The 25531-nt window shown below is 46.5% G+C and overlaps 1 protein-coding gene across 1 annotated transcript in view; it reads left to right on the top strand.

Annotated features, from left to right (window-relative positions):
* The window catches only part of napgb (N-ethylmaleimide-sensitive factor attachment protein, gamma b), a 62352-nt gene that overhangs the window by 15314 nt on the left and 21507 nt on the right, over positions 1-25531 (top strand). Inside the window, exons 3-6 of the mRNA XM_038808672.1 lie at positions 1945-2029; positions 3534-3551; positions 9129-9159; positions 24764-24873. Coding sequence (XP_038664600.1) covers positions 1945-2029; positions 3534-3551; positions 9129-9159; positions 24764-24873 — 244 coding nt within the window. The remainder of the gene's footprint in view (positions 1-1944; positions 2030-3533; positions 3552-9128; positions 9160-24763; positions 24874-25531) is intronic.

Below are 25531 nucleotides of genomic sequence, written 5' to 3'. Positions count from 1 at the left end.
CCTCTTGACAAGTGCTTCAACTTCCTTAGTAAACCACGGTTACCTTGCTCGACAACTTCCTCCCTGCCTGACAGGTACATACTTATCAAGGACACGCAGTAGCTGTTCCTTGAAAAAGCTCCACATTTCGATTGTACCCATCCCCTGCAGTTTCCTTCCCCATCCTATGCATCCTAAATCTTGCCGAATAGCATCATAATTGCCTTTCCCCCAGCTATAATTCTTGCCTTGCGGTATATACCTATCCCTGCCCATTGCTAACTTAAACATAACCGAATCCCCCTGGGCCAGATTGGATTTATCCTAGGATTCTCTGGGAAGCCAGGGAGGAGATTGCAGAGCCTTTGTCCTTGATCTTTATGTCGTCTTTGTTGAGAGGAATAGTGCCGGAAGACTGGAGGATAGCAAATGTTGTCCCCTTGTTCAAGAAGGGGAGTAGAGACAACCCTGGTAATTATAGACCTGTGAGCCTTACTTCGGTTGTGGGTAAAATGTTGGAAAAGGTTATAAGAGATAGGGTTTATAATCATCTTGAAAAGAACAAGTTGATTAGCGATACTCAACACGGTTTTGTGAAGGGTAGGTCATGCCTCACAAACCTTATTGAGTTTTTCGAGAAGGTGACCAAACAGGTGGATGAGGGTAAAGTGGTTGATGTGGTGTATATGGATTTCAGTAAGGTGTTTGATAAGGTTCCTAAAATTAAAATAGCCTAAAATTAAACATAACCGAATTGTGATCACTATCACCAAAGTGCTCACCTGCATCTAAATCTAACACCTGGCCGGGTTCATTACCCAGTACCAAATCCAATGTGGCCTCGCCCCTTGTTGGCCTGTCTACATACTGTGTCAGAAAATCCTCCTGCACACACTGCACAAAAACTGATCCATCTTAGTACTCAAACTATAGTATTTCCAGTCAATATTTGGAAAGTTAAAGTCCCCCATAACAACTACCCTATTACTCTCGCTCCTGTCGAGAATCATCTTTGCAATCCTTTCCTCTACATCTCTGGAACTATTTGGAGGTCTATAGACAACTCCCAACAGGGTGACCTCTCCTCTGTTAGGATGCTGATAAGTGTGGTGGAGCATAGATTCTTGAAGGTAGATAAAATGGTTGAGAAGGCAGATAGGATGCTTCTATTATTGGTTAAGGCATAGGATCTAAGAACAGGCAATTTACATTAGAACTGTATAAAACAATAGTTAAGCCACAGCTAGATTACTGCTCACAGTTCTCACTGCGCTATACCACCGAGGATACAGAGGAGATATATGAAGGTACTGCCAGGAATGGAGAATTTGAATTTTGAGGAAAGTTTGGATAGGCTGGATTTTATTTTATTGGAACAGACAAGGCTGAGGGGAGGTTTAACTGATGTATATAAAATGATGAGGGGTCTAGTATGGAGTCCATGTGGATAGTATGGAGTTCAGCAACCAGGTGCATAGATAAAAAAAATTATGGAATCATTAGTGAGGAATTGAGCTTTATTTCATCCAGAGGTTGATGGGAATCTGAATGAATGAATCTGATGAAGGAGCTATGCTCCGAAAGCGAGTGATTACAAACAAATCTGTTGGACTTTAACCTGGTGTTGTAAGACTTCTTACTGTGCTAACCCCAGTCCATCGGCGGCATCGCCACATCATGGAATCTGAAAGGGTAGTGGAGACAGAAACCCTCATTGCAATAACAAAAAATACTTGCAGATGCATTTGAAGTGCTGTAGTTTGCAGAGCACGAGTTGAGATGTGGCGGTTTTGGGCCTTCATCCATGCTGTACACTTTCTGTGTTTCCATGGTTGAGGAAGACTGAAGGATTAACTGAAAATTGCTATATATAGTGTTGTTCGTTCACATCTCTCCTCCACTTGGAATTAAAATAAAGATGGTTCTTTTTAAAAATACATGTATTTCTATTCTGTTTATTTATAGCTGTTGCATTCAAAAATGCAAAACAGTATGACCAAGCAAAGGATGCCTACCTAAGAGAAGCCGAGTCACATCAGAACAATAGAGCGTATCCTTTTATTATGTTGAAATGGCTGGCTAACTGAAGGAAGTCCTTTTATTGGTTTTATATGTAATATTTTCAAATGGTATTGATCAAAAATTTTAGTTTTTATAGAAATAAGGTACATCAGAGGATGTTTCAAGTTGTTCAGTTCTGTACATACCATTGTTATGTAAGTTGAAGGCTAGATGTTGAGAGGCCTGTGGCAAGTAACGGGAAGGCCAGGGTCCTGAATGCACACATTCCAAAGGCGCTCAGCAAAGCGATCATGCCAGTCTGTTTAACCCAGATGCTTACACATTCCAGGCCCAAAACACTCATTCCAGGTTAAGCAGTTTCACTAGTACCTCTTTCAATCTGGTCCATTGCATTCGCTGCTCCCCATGTGGTCTCCTCTATGTCGGAGAGACCAAAAGTAGATTGGGTGATCGCTTTGCTGAGCACCTTCGGTCTGTGCGCATTAGGGCTGGTTAGCACACTGGGCTAAATCACTGGCTTTAAAAGCAGACCAAAGGCAGGCCAGCAGCACGGTTCAATTCCAGTACCAGCCTCTGCCGAACAGGCGCAGGAATGTGGCGACTAGGGGGCTTTTCACAGTAAACTTCATTGAAGCCTACTCGTGGCAATAAGCAATTTTCATTTCATTTCATTTCATTTCATTCAGGACCTTGACCTTCCCGTTGCTTGCCATTTTAACACAAGACCCTGCTCCCATGCCCACATGTCTGTCCTTGGCCAGCTGCAATGCTCCAGTGAAGTTCAATACAAACTGGAGGAACAACATCTCATCTTCCGGTTTCAATATCGAATTCAACAACTTCAGATGATTAGCTCTACCCCGCCTTGACCCATTTTTTTTCATCCCATTTCATTTTAACTGTCTTTTACCATTTATTTCTCTCTTATCTTTCTTTATATATATTTACCCCCCCACCATCTTATCCACCTTTCCTTACTCTTTCTCCCCTCTGCTTCCCCCTTCCCCTCTCCCCACATCTACATCTGTCACAGTTTACCCTCTGATAGTTTCTCTGCTGTTTGGCCTTCATGCCTTTTGTTCCCTCTGGGGACTGCATTTGGTTTCTATGGCTATTAGCACCCCGTTTCCCTGGGTTTCTGTGGCTATGACTCGGCTTTCATTCTCACTCCACAGTATAAATATTTCCCACTTTTTCTGTCTTATAGCTTTGACAAAGGGTCATCTGTACTCGAAACGTTAGCTTTTTTCTCCCCCTACAGATGCTGCCAGACCTGCTGAGATTTTCCAGCATTTTCTCTTTGGAATCTATTACAAGATCCTGAAGTCAGCACAGTAAAGAAAGTTTCTAAACACTATGAACCCCAAAAGGAACTAATGACTTCTCATTGGCATATTTTAAACAGCGCTAAAACCCAGATGAGACGTTGGTCTGTCTGAGATCAAATTGACTAGTTGAATTAACAATGTGTAATGATATGATTTTGCTGCTGATACTTTTGTTTGTCTTCCTTAACAGTCTGTTCATTCTAGTTTCTTCCATGCTGCTAAGTAAGTACTGTAAATTCCTACTGTTCTTATTTTTATTGCAGCACAGAATTAAATGAAACTTATTGTAAATAGTGAAGTTGGAGGCTGAACTAGTGCCCTTCAAATGGGTTGGAGCCATCGAGGACAAACATGTCCTTTGTATATCTGATCAATTCAAATTTCAGAATCTCTGGAATTTGGTAATGATGACAAAGGCATTGAAAGATGCAGGGTGGAAGAATCAAACTTCCTAACTGAGATAATTTTAAAAAATAATGAGCATTAAAGTTTTCTGAATAAAAGTGGAATTTTAATTACATGCAGCTCAAGCTCAGATAATGCCAGGACCCTGTGCCTGCCAACATTTTTTTTTTTCATTTTGTTGGGATTTTATTAGTGGTTTATACAAAATGGGCAGAACAAAACTGCTTTATTGCATGTGCGCATGAAACTTCAAACTTCACATGGCAGCAATCTCATGGGCTTTATTCCTTCTACTTCAATTCTATCTATTTGTCTTGCTGCTAGGTGGTAAAGATCCATTTTGTTCCATTTTTAGGGGCAAACTTTTTTTTGTTCTGCTATTGCAGCTTCTTTATAATTGTGCTTGTGTCCATTACAATAGCAAGAAAAATGTATTGCTTATTCAAACCTTACACACTAGTATTATGATTTTGCAGTACCTTGCTATAATTGATATCTGATTTTGGCCTCATGCAGTTTCTCACCAACTTGCTGTTTTATTGTATAGAACCAGAAAGGTTTGGTGACCTCTTTTGCACTTGGGGCGGAATTCTCCGACCCCCTCCCCGCCTCAGGGAATCGCCCGGGGCCTTCGTAAATCTCGCCCCCGCCGTGGCCGGAATTCTGCGCCACCCGGGAATCGGCGGGGGTGGGAATCCCCGCGCCAGTCGGCGGGCCCCCCGCGGCGATTCTCCGGCACGCGATGGGCCAAAATCCCGCCGCTGTCCGGCCTCTCCCGCCGACGTGGTTTAAACCACCTCTGGTGCCGGCGGGAGCAGGCAGCGCGAGCGGCCCCCGGGGTCCTGTTGGGGTGGGGGGGCGTGGGGGTGGCGCTGAAGCCTATATGACCTACACTATTCCATTTTCATTCATATGTCTATCCAGTGACCACTTAAATGCCCTTAAAGCTGGCGAGTCTACTACTGTTGCAGGCAGGGCGTTCCATACCCCGACTACTCTCTGAGTAAAGAAACTGCCTCTGACATCTGTCCTATATCTATCACCCCTCAATTTAAAGCTATGTCCCCTCATGTTGGTCATCACCATCCGAGGAAAGAGACTCTCACTGTCCACCCTATCTAACCCTCTGACTATCTTGTATGTCTCTATTAAGTCACCTTTTAGCCTTCTCCTCTCTAACGAAAACAACCTCAAGTCCCTGAGCCTTTCCTGGTATGACCTTCCCTCCATACCAGGCAACATCCTAGTAAATCTCCTCTGAACCTTTCCAAAGCTTCCACATCCTTCCTATAATGTGGTGACCAGAACTGCACGCAGTACTCCAGGTGCGGCCGCACCAGAGTTATGTACAGCTGCAGCATGACCTCGTGGCTCCGAAACTCAATCCCCCTACTGATAAAGGCTAGCACACCATATGCCTTCTTAACAGCCCTATTAACCTGGGTGGCAACTTTCAGGGATTTATGTACCTGGATGCCGAGATCTCTGGTCATCTACACTACCAAGAATCTTGCCATTAGCCCAGTACTCTGCATTCCTGTTGCTCCTTCCAAAGTGAACCACCTCACACTTTTCCGCATTAAACTCCATCTGCCACCTCTCAACCCAGCTCTGCAGCTTATGTATGTCCCTCTGTATCCTATAACATCCTTCAGCACTATCCACGACTCCACTGACCTTCGTGTCATCTGCAAATTTACTAACCCATCCTTCTACACCCTCTTCCAGGTCATTTATAAAAATGATAAACAGCAGTGGCCCCAAAACAGATCCTTGCGGTACACCACTAGTAACTGAACTCCAGGATGAACATTTGCCATCAACCACCACCCTCTGTCTTCTTTCAGCTAGCCAATTACTGATGCAAACCGCGAAATCACCTTCAATCCCATACTACCTTATATTCTGCAATAGCCTACCGTGTGGAACCTTAACAAACGCCTTTCTGAAATCCATATACACCACATCAACCACTTTACCCTCATCCACCTGTTTGGTCACCTTCTCGAAAAACTCAATAAGGTTTGTGAGGCATGACCTACCCTTCACAAAACCGTGTTGAGTATCGCTAATCAACTTGTTCTTTTCAAGATGATTATAAACCCTATCTCTTATAACCTTTCCAACATTTTACCCACAACCGAAGTAAGGCTCACAGGTCTATAATTACCAGGGTTGTCTCTACTCCCCTTCTTGAACAAGGGGACAACATTTGCTATCCTCCAGTCTTCCGGCACTATTCCTCTCAACAAAGACGACATAAAGATCAAGGACAAAGGCTCTGCAATCTCCTCCCTGGCTTCCCAGAGAATCCTAGGATAAATCCCATCTGGCCCAGGGGACTTACCTATTTTTACACTTTCCAAAATTGCTAACACCTCCTCCTTGTGAACCTCAATCCCATCTAGCCTGGTCGACTGTACCTGAGTATTCTCCTTGACAACATTGTCTTTCTCCAGTGTAAACACTGATGAAAAATATCCATTTAACGCTTCCCCTATCTCCTCTGATTCCACACACAACTTTCCACTACTATCCTTGATTGGCCCTAATGTTACTCTAGTTATTCTTTTGTTCCTGCTATACGTATAGAAAACCTTAAGGTTTTCCTTGATCCTATCCGCCAACGACTTTTCGTGTCCTCTCCCCGCTCTTCTTAACTCTCCCTTTAGGTCCTTCCTGGCTAACTTGTAACTCTCAAGTGCCCTAACTGAGCCTTCCTGTCTCACCCTAACATAAGCCGCCTTCTTTCTCTTGACAAGTGCTTCATCTTCCTTAGTAAACCACGGTTCCCTTGCTCGACAACTTCCTCCCTGCCTGACAGGTACATACTTATCAAGGACACGCAGTAGCTGTTCCTTGAAAAAGCTCCACATTTCGATTGTACCCATCCCCTGCAGTTTCCTTCCCCATCCTATACATTCTAAATCTTGCCGAATAGCATCATAATTGCCTTTCCCACAGCTATAATTCTTGCCTTGCGGTATATACCTATCCCTGCCCATTGCTAAAGTAAACGTAACCAAATTGTGATCACTATCACCAAAGTGCTCACCTACATCTAGATCTAACACCTGGCCAGGTTCATCACCCAGTACCAAATCCAATGTGGCATCGCCCCTTGTTGGCCTGTCTACATACTGTGTCAGAAATCCCTCCTGCGCACACTGCACAAAAACTGACCCATCTATAGTACTCGAACTATAGTGTTTCCAGTCAATATTTGGAAAGTTAAAGTCCCCCATAACAACTACCCTGTTACTCTCGCTCCTGTCGAGAATCATCGTTGCTATCCTTTCCTCTACATCTCTGGAACTATTTGGAGGTCTATAGACAACTCCCAACAGGGTGACCTCTCCTCTCCTGTTCCTAACCTCGACCCATACTACCTCAGTAGACGAATCCTCAAACGTCCTTTCTGCCGCCGTAATACTTTCCTTGATTAACAATGCCACACGGCCCCCTCATTTACCATCTTCTCTGTTCTTACAGAAACATCTAAATCCAGGAACCTGCATCAACCATTCCTGTCCCTGCTCTACCCATGTCTCCGAAATCGCCACAACATCAAGATCGCAGGTATCAACCCATGCTGCAAGCTCACCCACCTTATTCCGGATGCTCCTGGCGTTGAAGTAGACACACTTCAAACCAGCATCTTGCTTGCCGGTGCCCTCTTTCGAACTTTTAACCCTATCCCTGACCTCACTACTCTCAACATCCTGTACACTGGGACTACAATTTAGGTTCCCATCCCCCTGCTGAATTAGTTTAAACCCCCCCCCCCCCCCCAAAGAGCACTAGCAAATCTCTCCCCCCTCCCCCCCCCCCCCCCCCCCCCCCGGATATTGGTACCCCTCTGGTTCAGGTGAAGACCATCCTGTTTGTAGAGGTCCCACCTACCCCAGAATGAGCCCCAATTATCCAGGAACCAAAACCCTCCCTCCTGCACCATCCCTGTAGCCACGTGTTCAACTCCTCTCTCTCCTTATTTCTCACTTCGCTAGCACGTGGCACGGGTAACATGTTCTAGCTCTCAGCTTCCACCCTAGCTCCCTGGATTTCTGTCTCAAATCCCCATCTCTCTTCCTACCTATGTAGTTGGTACCTATGTGGACCACGACTTGGGGCTGCTCCCCCTCCCCCTTAAGGATCCCAAAAACACGATCAGAGACATCACAAACCCTGGCACCTGGAAGGCAACACACCAACCGTGAGTCTCTTTCGTTCCCACAGAACCTCCTGTCTGATCCTCTAACTATGGAGTCCCCAATGACAAGTGCTCTGTTCCTCTTCTCCCTTCCCTTCTGAGCAACAGGGACAGACTCTGTGCCAGAGATCAGTGCCCCATTGCTTACCCCTGGTAAGTCGTCGTCGTCGTCGTCCCCCCCCCCCCCCCCCCCCCCCCCCCAAACAGTATCCAAACGGTATACTTGATACTTGTTATTGAGGGGAACGACCACAGGGGATCCCTGCACTGCCTGCCGGTTCCCTCTCGTTCCCCTGACGGTAACCCATCTACCTTCTTTTACCTGAGGTGTGACTACCTCCCTATAACTCCTCTCAATAACCCCCTCCGCCTCCCGATAGACATCAGTAGCTGGTAAACTTCATATCCCACAAGTGCTATACAATAACCATCTCGAACAAGAGAGAATCCACTGATTTCCCTTTGATATTCAATGGCATTACCATCACTGAATCCATCACCATCAGCAAACCATTGACCAGAAATTGAACTGGATCTGTCATATAAATATTGTGACTACAAGAGGTCAGAAGCTCAATTCTGTGCCAAAGACAGTTTACCATCTATAAAGCGCAAGTGAGGGGTTTGATGGAATACTCTCCACTTGCCTGGATGAGTGCAGCTCCAATAACACTCGAAGTTCCCATCCAAGACAAAGCAATCCGCTTGATTGACAGCCCATCCACCACCTTAAACATTCACTTCCTTCACCACTGGTAACAGTGCGTACCATCTACAAGATGCACTGCAGCAACTGATCAATGCTCCTTCGACAACATCTTCCAACCCATGATCCTTCCCATTTAGAAGGTCACTAGGTGAGTACAAGTTCATCTCCAAGCCACACACCATGTTGACTGGGAACTATATATTTGGCCAAAATGTTGGAACTCTGTGGGTGTGGGTGTGTGGCCTGGTGAATTCATTCTTAACCGCAGCAATCTGTGTTGGAACATGGCGATTGCCTCCTGAGTAGTGCTATTATGCATTATCAGTTCGGTATGACGTGGACTACATCTGTCTGGGACAGCATCACCTATCTTTTACCTCTCTTGTTATGTGAAATTAATGAATTATTGCCAGTTTTGTACTGTAGATTTATGATGCAATATTTCCTCAACCTGTGATTCCTTTGTTCTCCACAGAGCATTTGAGCAGGCTGGAATGATGTTGAAGGTTGGTTCCTTGGCTTTATTTTTCATTTCTAAAATCTAAAACTTTAAATGAGTTATTTTTGATTACAAAAAGGTAATGCATAAACTTTCCTTTTCAGCAAAAAAACTAAGAATATTCATTCCTTTGTCTCTGGCTAACTTGCTAACAATATGGCAGAAATGTCCCAACTTTGATTAGTGAAAGTTCTGAAAATGCAATTTTGTTAGTTTGTATTTACGGAAGAAAATTGGTATTCTTCATGTTATTATGGAGATTATTCTTGCTTTCTTAAGGACTGAGATTTAATGGCCATGCTGGTTGCAACTCCTCCATGACTGTTTTCTGAAGCTCTATTGGGTTTAACCGTGAATCCAGCAGTTAATTGCCTGCCACTTAGGCTTCGATGCTTTTAAGGGTGAAGCACCTGCCGTCGAGCTGCTGGCCAATCTTTTACTGGGTGTCTTTTCCATGTGGCTTGTTGTGCCTCCAGCGGCAGCTACGTGAAGACCTGAAGTGGTCATTAATTGTCCACCTGAGGGGCTCACTTGGCCTCAGGGCGGGAATGCTCTCATCACCTTCTCTGCTCCTTACTTAATCGGGGTGGAGGGTGAGTCGGGAAGGTGATGGGCACTCCCCCTTCCCTATGGTGGAGCCTACTGCCCCACCCACCCCTCGCCTCAGCATGTTCCCTCCCTAAGTTTCAGATAACTTTGTCCATGTGGAAACTATCTTTGCTTTTATTTCTTGACACACAATCTTAACAAAAGTGATATTACACTACAGATTTATTATAATATAACCGTTGGTTACTACTGATATTATAATATATATATATATAATATATACTTGGTGTGTCATTGTGAATGTATCAAATAATTTGAAGGAAGGCCTCAGCTCCACCTAGTCCTGATGAGAAGCAGCCAGGCACACATTTCATCCCTAGTGTTGTTGCTCATTAATTTATTTGTCTACTATTTGAAAAAAATGTATATCTCCATTTGACCTTTCAACTCTGAAGAGCAGGAAGTGATGTGGCTGTGTTTGAGTCAATAGCTTCTTTACTTCTCCCATTAACTGTGAGGCATTTTCCCTTCGTGGGTCAAGCGACGGTTCAAAAATCTCCATTTAATATGGAGATGAGTTAAAGAGATGAGGTTTTTTTTCTTAAGAATGTTGTTAGTCTTTGGAATTCTCTTCCCCAGAAAGCAAACGAATCTGGGCCATTGGATGTATTCCAGGCTCAGTTGGACAATTTTGATTGACAAGAGAGTTATGGTTTATGGGGGACAGGTAGCAAAGTGGAATTAAGGCCACAATCAGATCAATCATGATTTTGTTGAATAGCGGTGAAGACTCGAAGGCCTGAATAGCCTCAAAACTAAAAGAAATAGGAGCAGGAGTAGGCCATTCAGCGCATTCAGCCTGCTGCATCATTCAATGAAACGAAAGTCGCTGAAGTCCCAGAGGACCATAGGTTGGTCTCTCCTTTGAGAGAGGCGAGGGGCAGCATTGAGAAGGTGGGACCATCATGGATAACCTCAGCCAGCACAAGAAACCCGCACTGTTGGCGTCACTCCACATCACAAACCGGCCGTCCAGCCAACTGAGCTGACTGACCCCCACCATTCAATAAGACTATGGCTGATCTCATTGTGATCTTAACTCCACTTTTCTGCCTGCCCCTGCTCCTTTGTTAATGTACAAGTAAATCTTATGTTTTAAGTACCGTCTTCATGAGTATTTTTATTATCCTGATCATCCAGCAAAATGCATTTGAAAACTTTATTTAAAAAACAATACTCAGGATCATTGCAAAGTCACATTTATTGCCCACCCATTTTTGGCCTGAATGTAGTCATCCCTTGAAAATTGTTATAGTAAGGGACGGGAATCATATATAGGTTTGAGAGACATCCGTGAACCAGTTGAATTTTTAATGACAAGCTGGTAGCTCTTGTGATCATTTTGTCTGGTGTTAGTTGGTGCTCACAGTAGAAATTTATGTTTCTCCACGTCACAAATGGATTGTTTTAAACCTTGTAATTGAATAGCTAACAGTACACAAAATGTCAAAGGGTCATACAATACAGAAGCGGTTCTTTGGATTGGATTGGATTTGTTTATTGTCACGTGTACCGAGGTACAGTGAAAAGTATTTTTCTGCAAGCAGCTCAACAGATCATTCAGTACATGGGAAGAAAAGGGAATTGAACAGAATTCAAGAAAATACATGAGAATACATAATAGGGCAACACAAGATATACAATGTAACTACATAAGCATTGGCATCGGATGAAGCAGACAAGGGTGTAGTGTTAATGAGGACAGTCCATAAAAGGGTCATTTAGGAGTCTGGTGACAGTGGGGAAGAAGCTGTTTTTGAGTCTGTTCGTCCGTGTTCTCAGACTTCTGAATCTCCTGCCCGATGGAAGAAGTTGGAAAAGTGAGTAAGCCGGGTGGGAGGGATCCTTGATTATGCTGCCTGCTTTCCCCCGGCAGCGGGAGGTGTAGATGGAATCAATGGATGGGAGGCAGGTTCGTGTGATGGACTGGGCGGTATTCACGACTCTCTGAAGTTCCTTGCGGTCCTGGGCCGAGCAGTTGCCATACCAGGCTGTGATGCAGCCCGAGAGGATGCTCTCTATAGTGCATCTGTAAAAGTTGGTAAGGGTTAATGTGGACATGCCAAATTTCCTTAGTTTCCTGAGGAAGTAAAGGCGCTGTTGTGCTTTCTTGGTGATAGCGTCGACATGAGTGGACCAGGATAGATTTTGGTGATGTGCACCCCAAGGAATTTGAAACTGCTCACCATCTCTACCTCGGCTCCGTTGATGCTGACAGGGGTGTGTACAGTACTATGCTTCCTGAAGTCGATGACCAGCTCTTTAGTTTTGCTGGCATTAAGGGAGAGATTGTTGTCGTTGCACCACTCCACTAAGTTCTCTATCTCCCTCCTGTATTCAGACTCGTCGTTGTTCGAGATCCGGCCCACTATGGTCGTATCGTCAGCAAACTTGTAGATGGAGTTGGAACCAAGTTTTGCCATGCAGTCGTGTGTGTACAGGGAGTAGAGTAGGGGGCTAAGTACGCAGCCTTGCGGGGCACCGGTGTTGAGGACTATTGTGGACGAGGTGTTGGTGTTCATTCTTACTGATTGTGGTCTGTTGGTCAGAAAGTCAAGGATCCAGTTGCAGAGTGGCGAGTCAAGTCCTAGGTTTTGGAGCTTTGATATGAGCTTGGCTGGGATTATGGTGTTGAAGGCAGAGCTGTAGTCAATAAATAAGAGTCTGATGTAGGAGTCCTTGTTTTCGAGATGCTCTAGGGATGAGTGTAGGGCCAGGGAAATGGCGTCTGATGTGGACCGGTTGCGACGGTATGCGAATTGAAGTGGGTCAAGGCGTTCCGGGAGTATGGAGGTGATGCGCTTCATGATCAGCCTCTCAAAGCACTTCATTACAACTGACGTCAGGGCCACCGGGCGGTAGTCATTGAGGCACGTTGCCTGGTTCTTCTTTGGTACCGGTATGATGGTGGTCTTCTTGAAGCAGGTGGGGACCTCGGAGTGGAGTAGGGATAGGTTAAAGATGTCTGTGATAACCAGATGTCTGTGGCCGATCGAATCTGCATTGACAAAACTGCACTAAATCTACACTAATCCCATTTTACAGCACTTGGCCCATAGCGTTGAATATCACAACATTTTAAATGCTTATCCACGTACATAGAACATAGAACAGTACAGCACAGAACAGGCCCTTCGGCCCTCGATGTTGTGCCGAGCAATGATCACCCTACTCAAACCCACGTATCCACCCTATACCCGTAACCCAAACAACCCCCCCTTAACCTTACTTTTTAGGACACTACGGGCAATTTAGCATGGCCAATCCACCTAACCCGCACATCTTTGGACGTACTTTATAATGCTTATACACCCCAATCAGGTGCCACTTCAGCCTTCTCTGCTCTAAATAAAACAACCCGAGTCTATCGAGCCTCTCTTCATAGCTCAACTGCTCCATCCCAGGCAGCATCCTAGTGAATCTCCTCTGGGTGGCACATGATGCCTTTTTGAAGTCCGTAAACATGATATCAACTGCTCATCAAAAAACTCATGTAAGTTAGCTGAACACAATTTGTCTTTAACAAATCCATGCTGGCTAGCCTTAATTGATCCCCATTTGTCCCAAATTGACCGGTCCATAGTTCCTGGGTTCATCCCCACACACTTTGTTTTTGAACAAGTGTCCTTTGGTACCACCTCTGTATCTAAGATGATTATGAGGAGGCATGGTAGCACAGTGATTAGCACTGTTGCTTCACAGCGCCAGGGTCCCAGGTTCGATTCCTGCTTGGGTCATTGTCTGTGCGGAGGTTGAGACATACCAGTCACACACATAGGTTTCTACCACCACTTTCTGTCTCCTACCACTAAGCCAATTTTAGATCCAACTTGCCAGGTTACCCGGGATCCCATGTGCTTTTACCTTTTTTATCAGTCTCCCATCTGGGACCTTGTCAAAGGGATATGCAAAAATCCATATAAACTACATCAACTACACTACCCTCATCTACACAAACGGTCACCTTGGAAATGTCAATCAAATATGTTCGGTATGACCTCTGACAAAGCCATGCCGACTATCTCTGATCAAATTTTCTCTACCAGAATTTTCTCCAATTGTTCCTCTCCCACTGATGTGAGACCCACTGTTCTGTAATTCCCTGGTTTATCTCTACCACTCTTACTGAAAAGTGAAACCATGTTAGATTTCCTCCAATCCTCTGGCACCGCCCCTGTAGCCAGAGAGGAATTAACATTTGGATCAGAGCCCCTGTAATTTACTCCTTTCCCTCCCACAGCAGCCTGGGATACAGCTCATCTGGACATGGGGATTTGTCCATTTTTAGGCCCGCCAAAACCTCTGGTACCTCCTCACTCCCTATGTCAAACTGTTCAAGAACCTCACAGTTCCTCCCCAAATTCTGTACCTACATCCTTCTGTCCCCGAGTGAAGGCAGAAGTGAAGTACTCGTTTAACACCAAACCAATGCCCTCCGCCTCCACGGACAGATTGTCCCCTTGTCCGTAATGGGCCCTGGTTATCCTCATCCCCTTAATGTTCTTATAGAATATCTTGGGATTCTCTCTAATCCTACCTGCCTGTGCGTTTTCGAGCTCCTCTTTGTTCTCTTATTTGCTTTCTTAAGTTCGTCCTGCACTTGCGATGCTCCCAAGAGTGGCATGGTGGCACAGTGGTTAGCACTGCTGCCTCACTGTGCCAGGGACCCGGGTTTAATTCCAGCCTTTGGTGACTGTGTGCAGTTTGCCTTTCTCCTTGTGTCTGTGTGGTTTCCTCCGGGTGCTCCGGTTCCCTCCCATAGTCCAACGATGTGCAGGCTAGATAGATTGGCAAAGCTAAAATTGCCCCTGAATGTCAAAGATGTGCAGGTTAAGTGGGATTACGGGGATAGGGTGGGGAATGAACCTAGGTATGGTGCTCTGTCAGAGGGTCAGTGTAGACTCAATGGGCTGAATGGCCTCCTTCTGCACTGGAGGTATTCTATAGTTTCTAGGTCAAAAGCCTCTGCTGATTTGCTCCCTTTGTACCTGCTAAAGGCCTCTCTTGTCCAGCCCTGAATATTCCAAGAGATCCAGTGTTCTCTGGGTTTGTTGCTCCTACATTTCACCTTAAATGGAACATGTTGGGTCTGTACTCTCCCCATTTTCTTTTTGAATGCCCCCCCGCCCCCAACAGCTCTGCTGTAGATTTTTCCTCAAGAAGCTGTTCCCAGTCTACTTTGTCCAGATCTTGTCTTTTTCTAATAAAATCTGTCTTCCCCAATCCAAAACCACTTTTTGCAGACCATCTTTTCCTTTTCCATAACAAACTTAATGCTACGAATGTTACAGGTAAGACTGATGAGTTAAGGGCATGGATTGACACATGGAATTATGATATTGTTGCCATCACAGAACGTAGAACATAGATTATTACAGCGCAGTACAGGCCCTTCGGCCCTCGATGTTGCGCCGACCTGTGAAACCACTCTAACGCCCATCTACACTATTCTCTTATCATCCATATGTCTATCCAATGACCATTTGAATGCCCTTAGTGTTGGCGAGTCCACTACTGTTGCAGGCAGGGCATTCCACGCCCTTACTACTCTGAGTAAAGAACCTACCTCTGACATCTGTCCTGTATCTATCTCCCCTCAATTTAAAGCTATGTCCCCTCGTGCTAGACATCACCATCCGAGGAAAAAGGCTCTCACTGTCCACGCTATCTAATCCTCTGATCATCTTGTATGCCTCAATTAAGTCACCTCTTAACCTTCTTCTCTCTAACGAAAACAGCCTTAAGTCCCTCAGTCTTCCCTCATAAGATCTTCCCTCCATAACCAGGCAACATTCTGGTAAATCTCCTCTGCACCCTTTCCAATGTTTCCACATCGTTCCTATAATGCGGCGACCAGAATTGCACGCAATACTCCAAATGTGGCCGCACCAGTTTTATACAGCTGCAACATGACCTCATGGCTCCGAAACTCAATCCCTCTACCAATAAAAGCTAACACACCGTACTTTCTTAACAACCCTCTCAACCTGGGTGCCAACTTTCAGGGATCTATGTACATGGACACAGAGCTCTCTCTGCTCATCCACACTACCAAGAATCTTACCATTAGCCCAGTACTCTGTCTTCCTGTTACTCCTTCCAAAATGAATCACCTCACACTTTTCTGCATTAAACTCCATTTGCCACCTCTCAGCCCAGCTCTGCAGCTTATCTATGTCCCTCTGTAACTTGTAACATCCTTCCGCACTGTCCACAACTCCACCGACTTTCGTGTCATCTGCAAATTTACTCACCCATCCTTCTACGCCCTCCTCCAGGTCATTTATAAAAATGACAAACAGCAGTGGCCCCAAAACAGATCCTTGTGGCACACCACTAGTAACTGGACTCCAGTCTGAACATTTCCCATCAACCACCACCCTTTGTCTTCTTCCAGCTAGCCAATTTCTGATCCAAACTGCTAAATCACCCTGAATCCCATGCCTCTGTATTTTCTGTATAGCCTACCGTGGGGAACCTTATCAAACGCTTTACTGAAATCCATATACACCACATCAACTGGTTTACCCTCATCCACCTGTTTGGTCACCTTCTCAAAGAACTCAATAAGGTTTGTGAGGCACGACCTACCCTTCACAAAATCGTGTTGACTATCTCTAATCAAAGTATTCCTTTCCAGATGATTATACATCCTATCTCTTATAAACCTTTCCAAGACTTTGCCCACAACAGAAGTAAGGCTCACTGGTCTATAGTTACCAGGGTTGTCTCTACTCCCCTTCTTGAACAACAGGACAACATTTGCTATCCTCTAGTCTTCTGGCACTATTCCTGTAGACAAAGATGACTTAAAGATCAAAGCCAAAGGTGAAGTGTTGGCTAGTGTAGACTTGAGAGATGAACAGACACTTCCAACACTGATGAAGGTTCAACTCAATTTTATTAACTATTTCTAACTAACTAACACACGATGATTGTGGGTCTAAATGATGCTAACTTAAACTAGAGACCTAAGCCTTGTCCGAACCAGTTGATTCTCTCAGCACGTGTTGTAAGTCTGCTGGGCTGAATGAGTTCTTGTTACACTCAGAGGCAGCACCCAGAATGAGCGGGAACCGTGGTGCCCTCTGCCTTTATAGTGTGTGTATTCTAACTGGTGATTGGCTGCGGTGTTTGTACATGTTGATTGGTCCCTGTGTGTGTCCATCAGTGTGTGTCTGCACCATGATATACTGGTGTATATTATGACATCCCCCTTTTATTAAAAAAAAATGTTGATATAGGCATGTGATAATAAATAGTGTGGTTGAGTGGAGAATGTACCTAGCTACGTGTGAGATGCGAAGACATATATACAAAGCTATATACAGGGAACAAGACTATTTACAGAGGAAGGTGCCTGGTGCAGATGACTACCATGAACTGGAACAACCAACGAATCTATTTACAAATCACTGGATAAAGAATGCAACAATAAAGGATATAGGGGAAAAAAAAACATTTCAGAGAGTCCACATGTGTACAGAGTTCATATGTTCAGTTTCTGAGGTGGGCGACGAACACTGGTTGACCGTCTCAAGGGTGGGGCAATGGCTGGTGCCTCAGGAGCCGGGAGGGCTGCAGCACTGTCAGGGGCAGGCAGAGTGACTGGACGCGCCACACAGTCCACGGTGGGATCAGTAGAAGAGCTGGTCGGAGGATCCTGTTACGACCCTGGAACCAGGCGAAGAGCACGCCTGTTGCGGTGCCGAATGGATCCATCCGGTAAGCGAACCAGGAAGGAGAGGAGGGCCACCTGCCTTAGAACGACAGCAGGCGCAGCCCAGCCACCATCCAGGAGGTGGATGTGAACCTTGTCGTGTGGATGGATGTCAGGAAGGTCAGCAGCCCGTGAGTCGTAGGAAGTTTTCTGCTGCAGTTGAGACATGTGCAGGCGGTGGAGCACGGGAACATAATCGAGGTTGGGAGCGAGAATTGATGGCACCGTCATTCTGAGGGTGCGATTCATTAGCAGCTGAGCAGGCGACAGGCCGGTGGAGAGCGGGGCGGAGCGATAGGCCAGCAGAGCAAGATAGAAATCTGAGCTGGCATCGGCGGCCTTGCTGAGGAGCCGCTTGAAGATATGGAACCCCTTTTCCGCCTTCAAATTGGATTGGGGGTATAGGGGACTGGACGTAACGTGCTCGAAGTTGTAGTGTCGGGTGAAGCTGCCCCATTCCTGGCTCACGAAATGGGCCATTGTCTGACATGACCATCAGCGGAATGCCATGTCGGGCAAATATCTCCTTACAAGCCCTGATCACAGCCGAGGATGTGAGATCGTGCAGCTAGATGACCTCCGGGTAACTGGAGAAGTAGTCGATGATAATGACGTCGTCCCTGCCCAATGCATGGAACAAGTCGATGCCTACTTTGGTCCAAGGAGATGTGACGAGTTAATGGGGCATCAGGGTCTCCCATGGTTGGGCGGGCTGAAAACGCTGGCAGGTAGAACAGTTGAGCACAACATTGGCGATGTCATCATTGATGCCCGGCCAGTAGACGGCTTCTCTGGCCCTGCGGCGGCACTTCTCGATTCCTAAATGGCCTTCATGGATTTGCTCCAACACTAGCTGGCGCATGCTTTGTGGGACAACGATGCGATCCAATTTCAGGAGCACCCTGTTGACAACCGCCAGGTCATCGCGGACGTTGTAAAATTACGGGCATTGGCCCTCGAGTCACCCGTCTAACATTAGGCACATCACCCACTGCAGAAGTGGATCAACCGCTGTCTGGCGGCGAATTTGCATCAGTCGTGCATCCGTAGCTGGGAAATGGGAGGCTGCAAACTGAACGTGGGCATCTATTTGGCAAATGAAGCCGTCATGATCACACGGAGTTGTGAGCGACCTTGAGAGGGCATCGACAACGGCAAGGTCCTTGCCAGGATTTTAGATCAGTTGAAAGTCGTACCTGCGCAGCTTGGGTAGGATACGCTGGAGGCGAGGCGTCGTGTCATTCAAGTCCTTTTTGATAATATTTACAAGGTGGTCGGTTTCAACCGTGAACTGCGGAAGTCCGTAGACGTAGTCGTGGAACTTCACGACTCCAGTGAGAAGGTCGAGACACCCTTACTCAATTTGCGCATAGCGCTGCTCTGTGGGAGTCATTGCCCGTGACGCATACGCAACGGGGGCCCATGACGAGGCCTCGTCTCGTTGCAGGAGCACGGCACCAATCCCCGACTGACTGGCATCAGTAGAGATTTTGGTCTCTTTGGTCGGGTCGGAAAAGGCCAACACTGGGGCCATGGAAAGCTTGGCCTTCAGCTCCTGCCATTCACGCTCGTGAGCAGGAAGCCATCGGAAATCTGTGGTTTTGCGAATCAGGTCTCTGAGGGCCGTGGTGTGTGAGGCGAGATTTGGGATGAACTTCCCGAGGAAATTCACCATACCCAGGAACCGGAGGACCACTTTCTTGTCCTCTGGCGTCTTCATGGACGTGATTGCTGCAATCTTGTCCTCGTCCGGACGCACCCCCTGGGGGGAGATTTGATCCCCCAGAAACTTGATACTTAGAACATAGAACATAGAACATAGAACAGTACAGCACAGAACAGGCCCTTCAGCCCTCAATGTTGTGCCGAGCCATGATCACCCTACTCAAACCCACATATCCACCCTATACCCTTAACTCAACAACCCCCCCCCCCCCCCCCCCCCCCCTTAACCTTACTTTTATTAGGACACTACGGGCAATTTAGCATGGCCAATCCACCTAACCCGCACATCTTTGGACTGTGGGAGGAAACCGGAGCACCCGGAGGAAACCCACGCACACAGGGGGAGGACGTGCAGACTCCACACAGACAGTGACCCAGCCGGGAATCGAACCTGGGACCCTGGAGCTGTGAAGCATTTATGCTAACCACCATGCTACCCTGCTGCCCTGTGGTTTTGACTGGTCGAAGATGCATTTGGCCCTATTGAGGCGGAGGCCGTGTTCGTGGATGCGCCTGAAAACACGCTGAAGGCGGGAAATGTGTTCCTGCGGGGTGGTTGACCAGATAATAATGTTGTCGACATATATCCGGACGCCGTCGATCCCCTCCATCGTCTGCTCCATGATCCGGTGGAAAACTTCGGACGCAGAGATGATGCCGAATGGCATCCGGTTGTAGCAGAACCTCCCAAAGGGTGTGTTGAATGTACACAGCTTCCTGCTTGACTCATCTAGTTGGATCTGCCCGAAACCCTTCGAGGAATCCAGTTTTGACAATAGTTTGGCGTGGGCCATCTCGGACGTGAGCTCCTCGCGTTTCAGAATCGGGTAGTGCTCCCGCATGATATTCTGATTCAGATCTTTAGGATCAATACAGATCCGCAGCTCGCCGGATGGCTTCTTGACACAGACCATGGAGCTTACCCAGTCTGTGGATTCCGTGACCCTAGAAATGAGGCGGTCCTTGAGGGGCGCTGGGACTCTGCGAGGTGCGTGAACGACAGGCATGGCGTTGGGCTTGAGTAAGATTTTGTATGTGTAGGGGACCGTGCCCATGCCTTAGAAAACATCATGGTATTGCTGGATGATGGAGTTGAGTTGCGCCCTGAAGTCTGTGTCAGAGGATGCAGACACATCGTTTGAAGAGAGAGTGTACTCTCTGCACTAAGTGGAGCAGCTTGCATGCCTGCTCACCAAGCAAGGAGGCTTGGCAGCAACAATCTCGAACGAGAGAATGACTGTGAGCACGATGTGTCACCTCAAGGCGGCAGGAGCCGCTGGCGGCGATGGCAGTGCCATTGTAGTCCAGCAATTTACACGCAGATGGCAGGACAGCAGGCTGTACGCAGAGTTTGCGAAAATCAGATGACTCAATGAGATTGGCAGAAGCGCCAGTGTCCAGGCGGAACCTGACAGGGGACCGGTTGACCGTAAGGGTGGCACACCACTCATCATCCTGGCTGACGCTGTGGACGTGGACATGTTCAGTGCCATGCTTGGGGGACATCCTGTTCGTAGTAACAACGCCGATTTGGAACGGGACCTGTGGGTCATTGCAAGCACATTTCGGAATCAAGGTCTAGAGTAGGTTCATTGATGGCAGGCTGGATAGCCCTGACGTCTCTGTGGGGTTGGGTGGACGTTCGAAAAACAGCAGGCATGGAAGATCTGCACATTGCAGCGTAGTGGCCTCGTTTGCCACACTGCAGGCAACGTCGGGACTTCGTGGGACATTGCCGCTTTAAGTGGGTGGAGCTGCAGTTGCCGCACGCCGGAGCGTCGGAACATTCGTTGCGCCACCATGCATGCGCGGGGCGATCCAGCGTAGCGCGCATCTGCGCGAAGTGGTCCGTGATGTCAGCACGTCCCGCGCTTACACGCAGCGAACTCCGCGAAAAGCGCACGAAATGGGCGCCATTGTTCAGATCCAGAGCCTGAAAAAATTCAATAATTTGGACCCGTTCTGCCTCGTAAGGGGCTTGCCGCGCCGTTTCAGCAGCCTGGATGCAGGAGTAGCACATGGAGGCATGCTCATGAAGTACACAGGTCTCAATGGCCGTGGAGAGAGTTAGCTGCATTACTTTTAGTAGCTGCTGGCACAGGGGCTCAGATTGAACACCAAAAGCAATCTGGTCACGGAGCATGGAATCAGGTAGACCCGTAGTTGCAGGACTGCACAAGGACACGGAGGTGGGTAATGAAGGACTGGAAAGGCTCGTCTTACCCTGAATTCGCTGCTGAAACATGTATCTATCGAAGCTCTCATTGACCTCGACCGCGCAGTGGCTGTCGAACTTCAGAATTATGGTCCTGAACTTCGATTTGTCGTCTCCCCGCCCCCCCCCCCCTCATCGAAGGTGAGCGAGTTGTAAATGTGCAGAGCATGGTCACCGGCTGTGAAGAGGAAGTGAGCAATCTTCCGTGCGTCCGAGGCAGCTTCCAGTTCCCTGGCTTAGAGGTACAGCTGGAAGCGCTGTTTGAAAAGTTTCCAGTTCGAGCTCAGATTCCCTGCAATGCGGAGAGGTGGCGGTGGGCGAACGGAGTCCATTCTGTAGGATGGCACGAGACTGGTGGAAGGCAGATCACTGAAAGGTAGGTCTCCGAAGTGCGAGAATCCCTCAACTCCTGGTATCATGAAGTGTTGGCTAGTGTAGACTTGAGAGATGAACAGACACTTCCAACACTGATGAAGGTTCAACTCAATTTTATTAACTACTTCTAACTAACTAACACACGATGACTGTGGGTCTAAATGATGCTAACTTAAACTAGAGACTTAAGCCTTGTCCGAACCAGTTGATTCTCTCAGCACGTGTTGTAAGTCTGTGCTGGGCTGAATGAGTTCTTGTTACACTCAGAGGCAGCACCCAGAATGAGCGGGAACCGTGGTGCCCTCTGCCTTTATAGTGTGTGTATTCTAACTGGTGATTGGCTGCCGTGTTTGTACATGTTGATTGGTCCCTGCTTGTGTCCATCAGTGTGTGTCCGCACCATGATATACTGGTGTATATTATGACAAAAGGCTCCGCAATCTCCTCCCTAGCTTCCCAGAGAATCCTAGGATAAATCCCATCCGGTCCACGGGACTTATCTATTTTCACTCTTTCCAGAATTGCTGACACCTCCTCCTTATGAACCTCAAGCCCTTCTAGTCTGGTAGTCTGTATCTCCGTATTCTCCTTGACAGCATTGTCTTTTTCCTGCGTGAATACTGTCGAAAAATATTCATTTAGCACCTCTCCTATCTCCTCGGACTCGATGCACAACTTCCCACTACTGTCCTTGACTGGCCCTACTCTTACTCTAGTCTTTTATTCTTTTATTCCTGACATATCTATAGAAAGCTTTAGGGTTATCCTTGCCAAAGACTTCTCATGTCCCCTCCTGGCTCTTCTTAGCTCTCTCTTTGGGTCCTTCCTAGCTAACTTGTAACTCTCGAGCGCCCTAACTGAACCTTCACGTCTCATCTTTACATAAGCCTCCTTCTTCCTCTTGACAAGTGTTTCAACTACTTTAGTAAACCACGGTTGCCTCGCTCGACCACTTCCTCCCTGCCTGACAGGTACATACTTATCAAGGACATGCAGTAGCTGTTTCTTGAACAAGCTCCACATTTCCATTGTGCCCATCCCCTGAAATTTCCCTCCCCATCCGATGCATCCTAAGTCTTGCCTCATCGTATCATAATCGCCTTTCCCCCAGATATAACTCTTGCCTTGCGGTATATACCTATCCCTTTCCATCACTAAAGTAAATATAATCGAATTGTGGTCACTATCACCAATGTGCTCACCTACCTCCAAATCTAACACCTGTCCTGGTTCATTACCCAGTACCAAATCCAATATGGCCTCGCCTCTCGTTGGCCTATCTACTTACTGTGTCAGGAAAGTCTCCTGCACGCATTGGACAAAAACAGACCCATCTAAAGTACTCAAACTATAGCGTTTTCAGTCAATATTTGGAAAGTTATATAACAACTACTCTGTTACTTTCACTCCTATCCAGAATCATCTTTGCAATCCTTTCCTCTACATCTCCGGAACTTTTCGGAGGCCTTTAGAAAATCCCTAACAGGGTAACCTCTCCTTTCCTGTTTCTAACTTCAGCCCATACGAGTCCTCGTCAAACGTCCTTTCTGCCACCATAATATTGTCCTTGACTAACAATGCCACCCCTCCCCCTCTTTTACCACCTTCCCTGACCTTACTGAAATATCTGAACCCCGGCACCTGCAACAGCCATTCCTGTCCCTGCTCTATCCATGTCTCCGAAATGGCCACAACATCGAAGTCCCAGGTACCAACCCATGCCGCAGGTTCACCCACCCAATGCTCCTGTCATTGAAGTAAACACACTTTAAACCACCTTCCTGCCTGCCGGTACACTCCTGCAACTTTGAAACCTTACTCATGACCTCACTGCTCTCAACCTCCTGTATACTGGAGCTACAATTCAGGTTCCCTATCCCCTGTTGAACTAGTTTAAACCCTCCCAAAGAGCATTAGCAAATTTCCCCCCCCCAGGATATTGGTATCCCTCTGGTCCAGGTCTAGACCATCCCGTTTGTAGAGGTCCCACCGACCCCAGAATGAGCTCCAACTATCCCAGAATCTGAAACCCTCCCTCCTGCACCATCCCTGTAGCCACATGTTCAACTGCTCTCTGTCCCTATTCCTCGTCTCGCTAGCACTTGGCACGGGTAACAACACAGAGATAATAACTCTGTTTGTCCTAGATCTAAGTTTCCACCCTAGCTCCCTGAATTCCTGTCTTACATCCCTATCCCCTTTCCTACGTATGTTGTTGATACCTATGCGGACCACAACTTGGGGCTGCTCCCCCTCCACCTTAAGAATCCCGAAAACACAGAGATCCGGTTGATGGAGGCACAGGTCTTGCAACGCATCATTCTGGGGTATAGGATCTTCATGCAAGACGATTGCTCGCTATGTGTTGTGCTCGCTATTACTAAAATGCTCTCACTGCCATCTTAAATGCCTTTCTGGATTTGTTCCTCAGAATTAGGTCCAGCACTGCTCCATCCCTTGTTGGACCTTCTGCACATTGACATAAAAAGCTCTTCTGAATACATTTTAAGAACTCTACCCCCTCTAAACCCTTTGCACTATGATTATCCCAATTAAAATTGGGGGAATAACCGGGCCTTGTATAGACTATATTGTTGTTAAATAAATGTCTTTACTTCACCTTGCTGTGGATTCCCTGTGCCTTATTAAACCACCTTCCCCAGAAACTGTCCCAGTCCCAAAGGTGATGCTAAATAATTTGAAGATGATTGTTTTAGCTACGGAAATAATTAGATGCCATCATTTTAGAAGCAGAGATACTCTGGGAATGTTTGATAAAAGCTCTTTTGTTTTAATAAATTATTATCAGTAATATTTTAAGTCTGCATGGGAAAGAGCACATAACTTGCATAATGTATTTCTATTTTCCCCATCGCTTATCCTCCAATTTCGAATGAGTGTTGCACTCACTGATATTTAACTTCAACTATAACAGATTAAATATCCTGCACTAATGTTTTTAAATAGGAAATGCACAGATTGCCAGAAGCAGTTCATCTCATTGAGAAAGCCAGCATGATGTTCATTGAGAGTGGTACACCTGATACTGCTGCCATGGCACTAGACCGTGCTGGGAAGTAAGAAACTTTATTCTCATGCTATCTCTCTCTCTCTCTCTCTCTCTCTCTCTCTCTCTCTCTCTCTCTCTCTCTCTCTCTCTCTCTCTCTCTCTCTCTCTCTCTCTCAGGAATGGATGGGATTGGATTGGATTTGTTTAATGTCATGTGTACCTAGATATAGTGAAAAGTATTGTTCTGCGTACAGTTCAGACAGATCATTCCATACATGAAAAGAAAATACATAAGGAAAACATAAAATACTCAATGTAAATACATAGACATTGGGCAGCACGGTGGCGCAGTGGTTAGCACTGCTGCATCACGCGCCGAGGACCTGGGTTCAATCCCGGCCCCGGGTCACTGTGCATGTAGAGTTTGCATATTCTTCCCGTGTTTGCGTGGGTCACGCCCCCACAACCCAAAAAGATGTGCAGGCTAGGCGGATTGGCCATCCTAAATTGCCCCTTAATTGAAAAGAAAAGAAAAAGAATTGGGTACTCTAAATGTATTTAAAAAAAAGTAAATACATAGACACAGGCATTGGGTAAAGCATACAGGAGTGTAGTACTACTCAGTAGAGAAGATGTGTGAAGAGATCAGATCAGTCCACAAGAGGGTCATTTAGGAGTCTGGTAACAGCGGGGAAGAAGCTGTTTTTGAATCTGTTAGTGTGTGT

Source organism: Scyliorhinus canicula, chromosome 10, assembly GCF_902713615.1.
Source record: "Scyliorhinus canicula chromosome 10, sScyCan1.1, whole genome shotgun sequence".
Taxonomy (NCBI): domain Eukaryota; kingdom Metazoa; phylum Chordata; class Chondrichthyes; order Carcharhiniformes; family Scyliorhinidae; genus Scyliorhinus; species Scyliorhinus canicula.
Note: the sequence above shows the minus strand (reverse complement) of the source record. Positions and strands in the feature narration are given on the sequence as shown.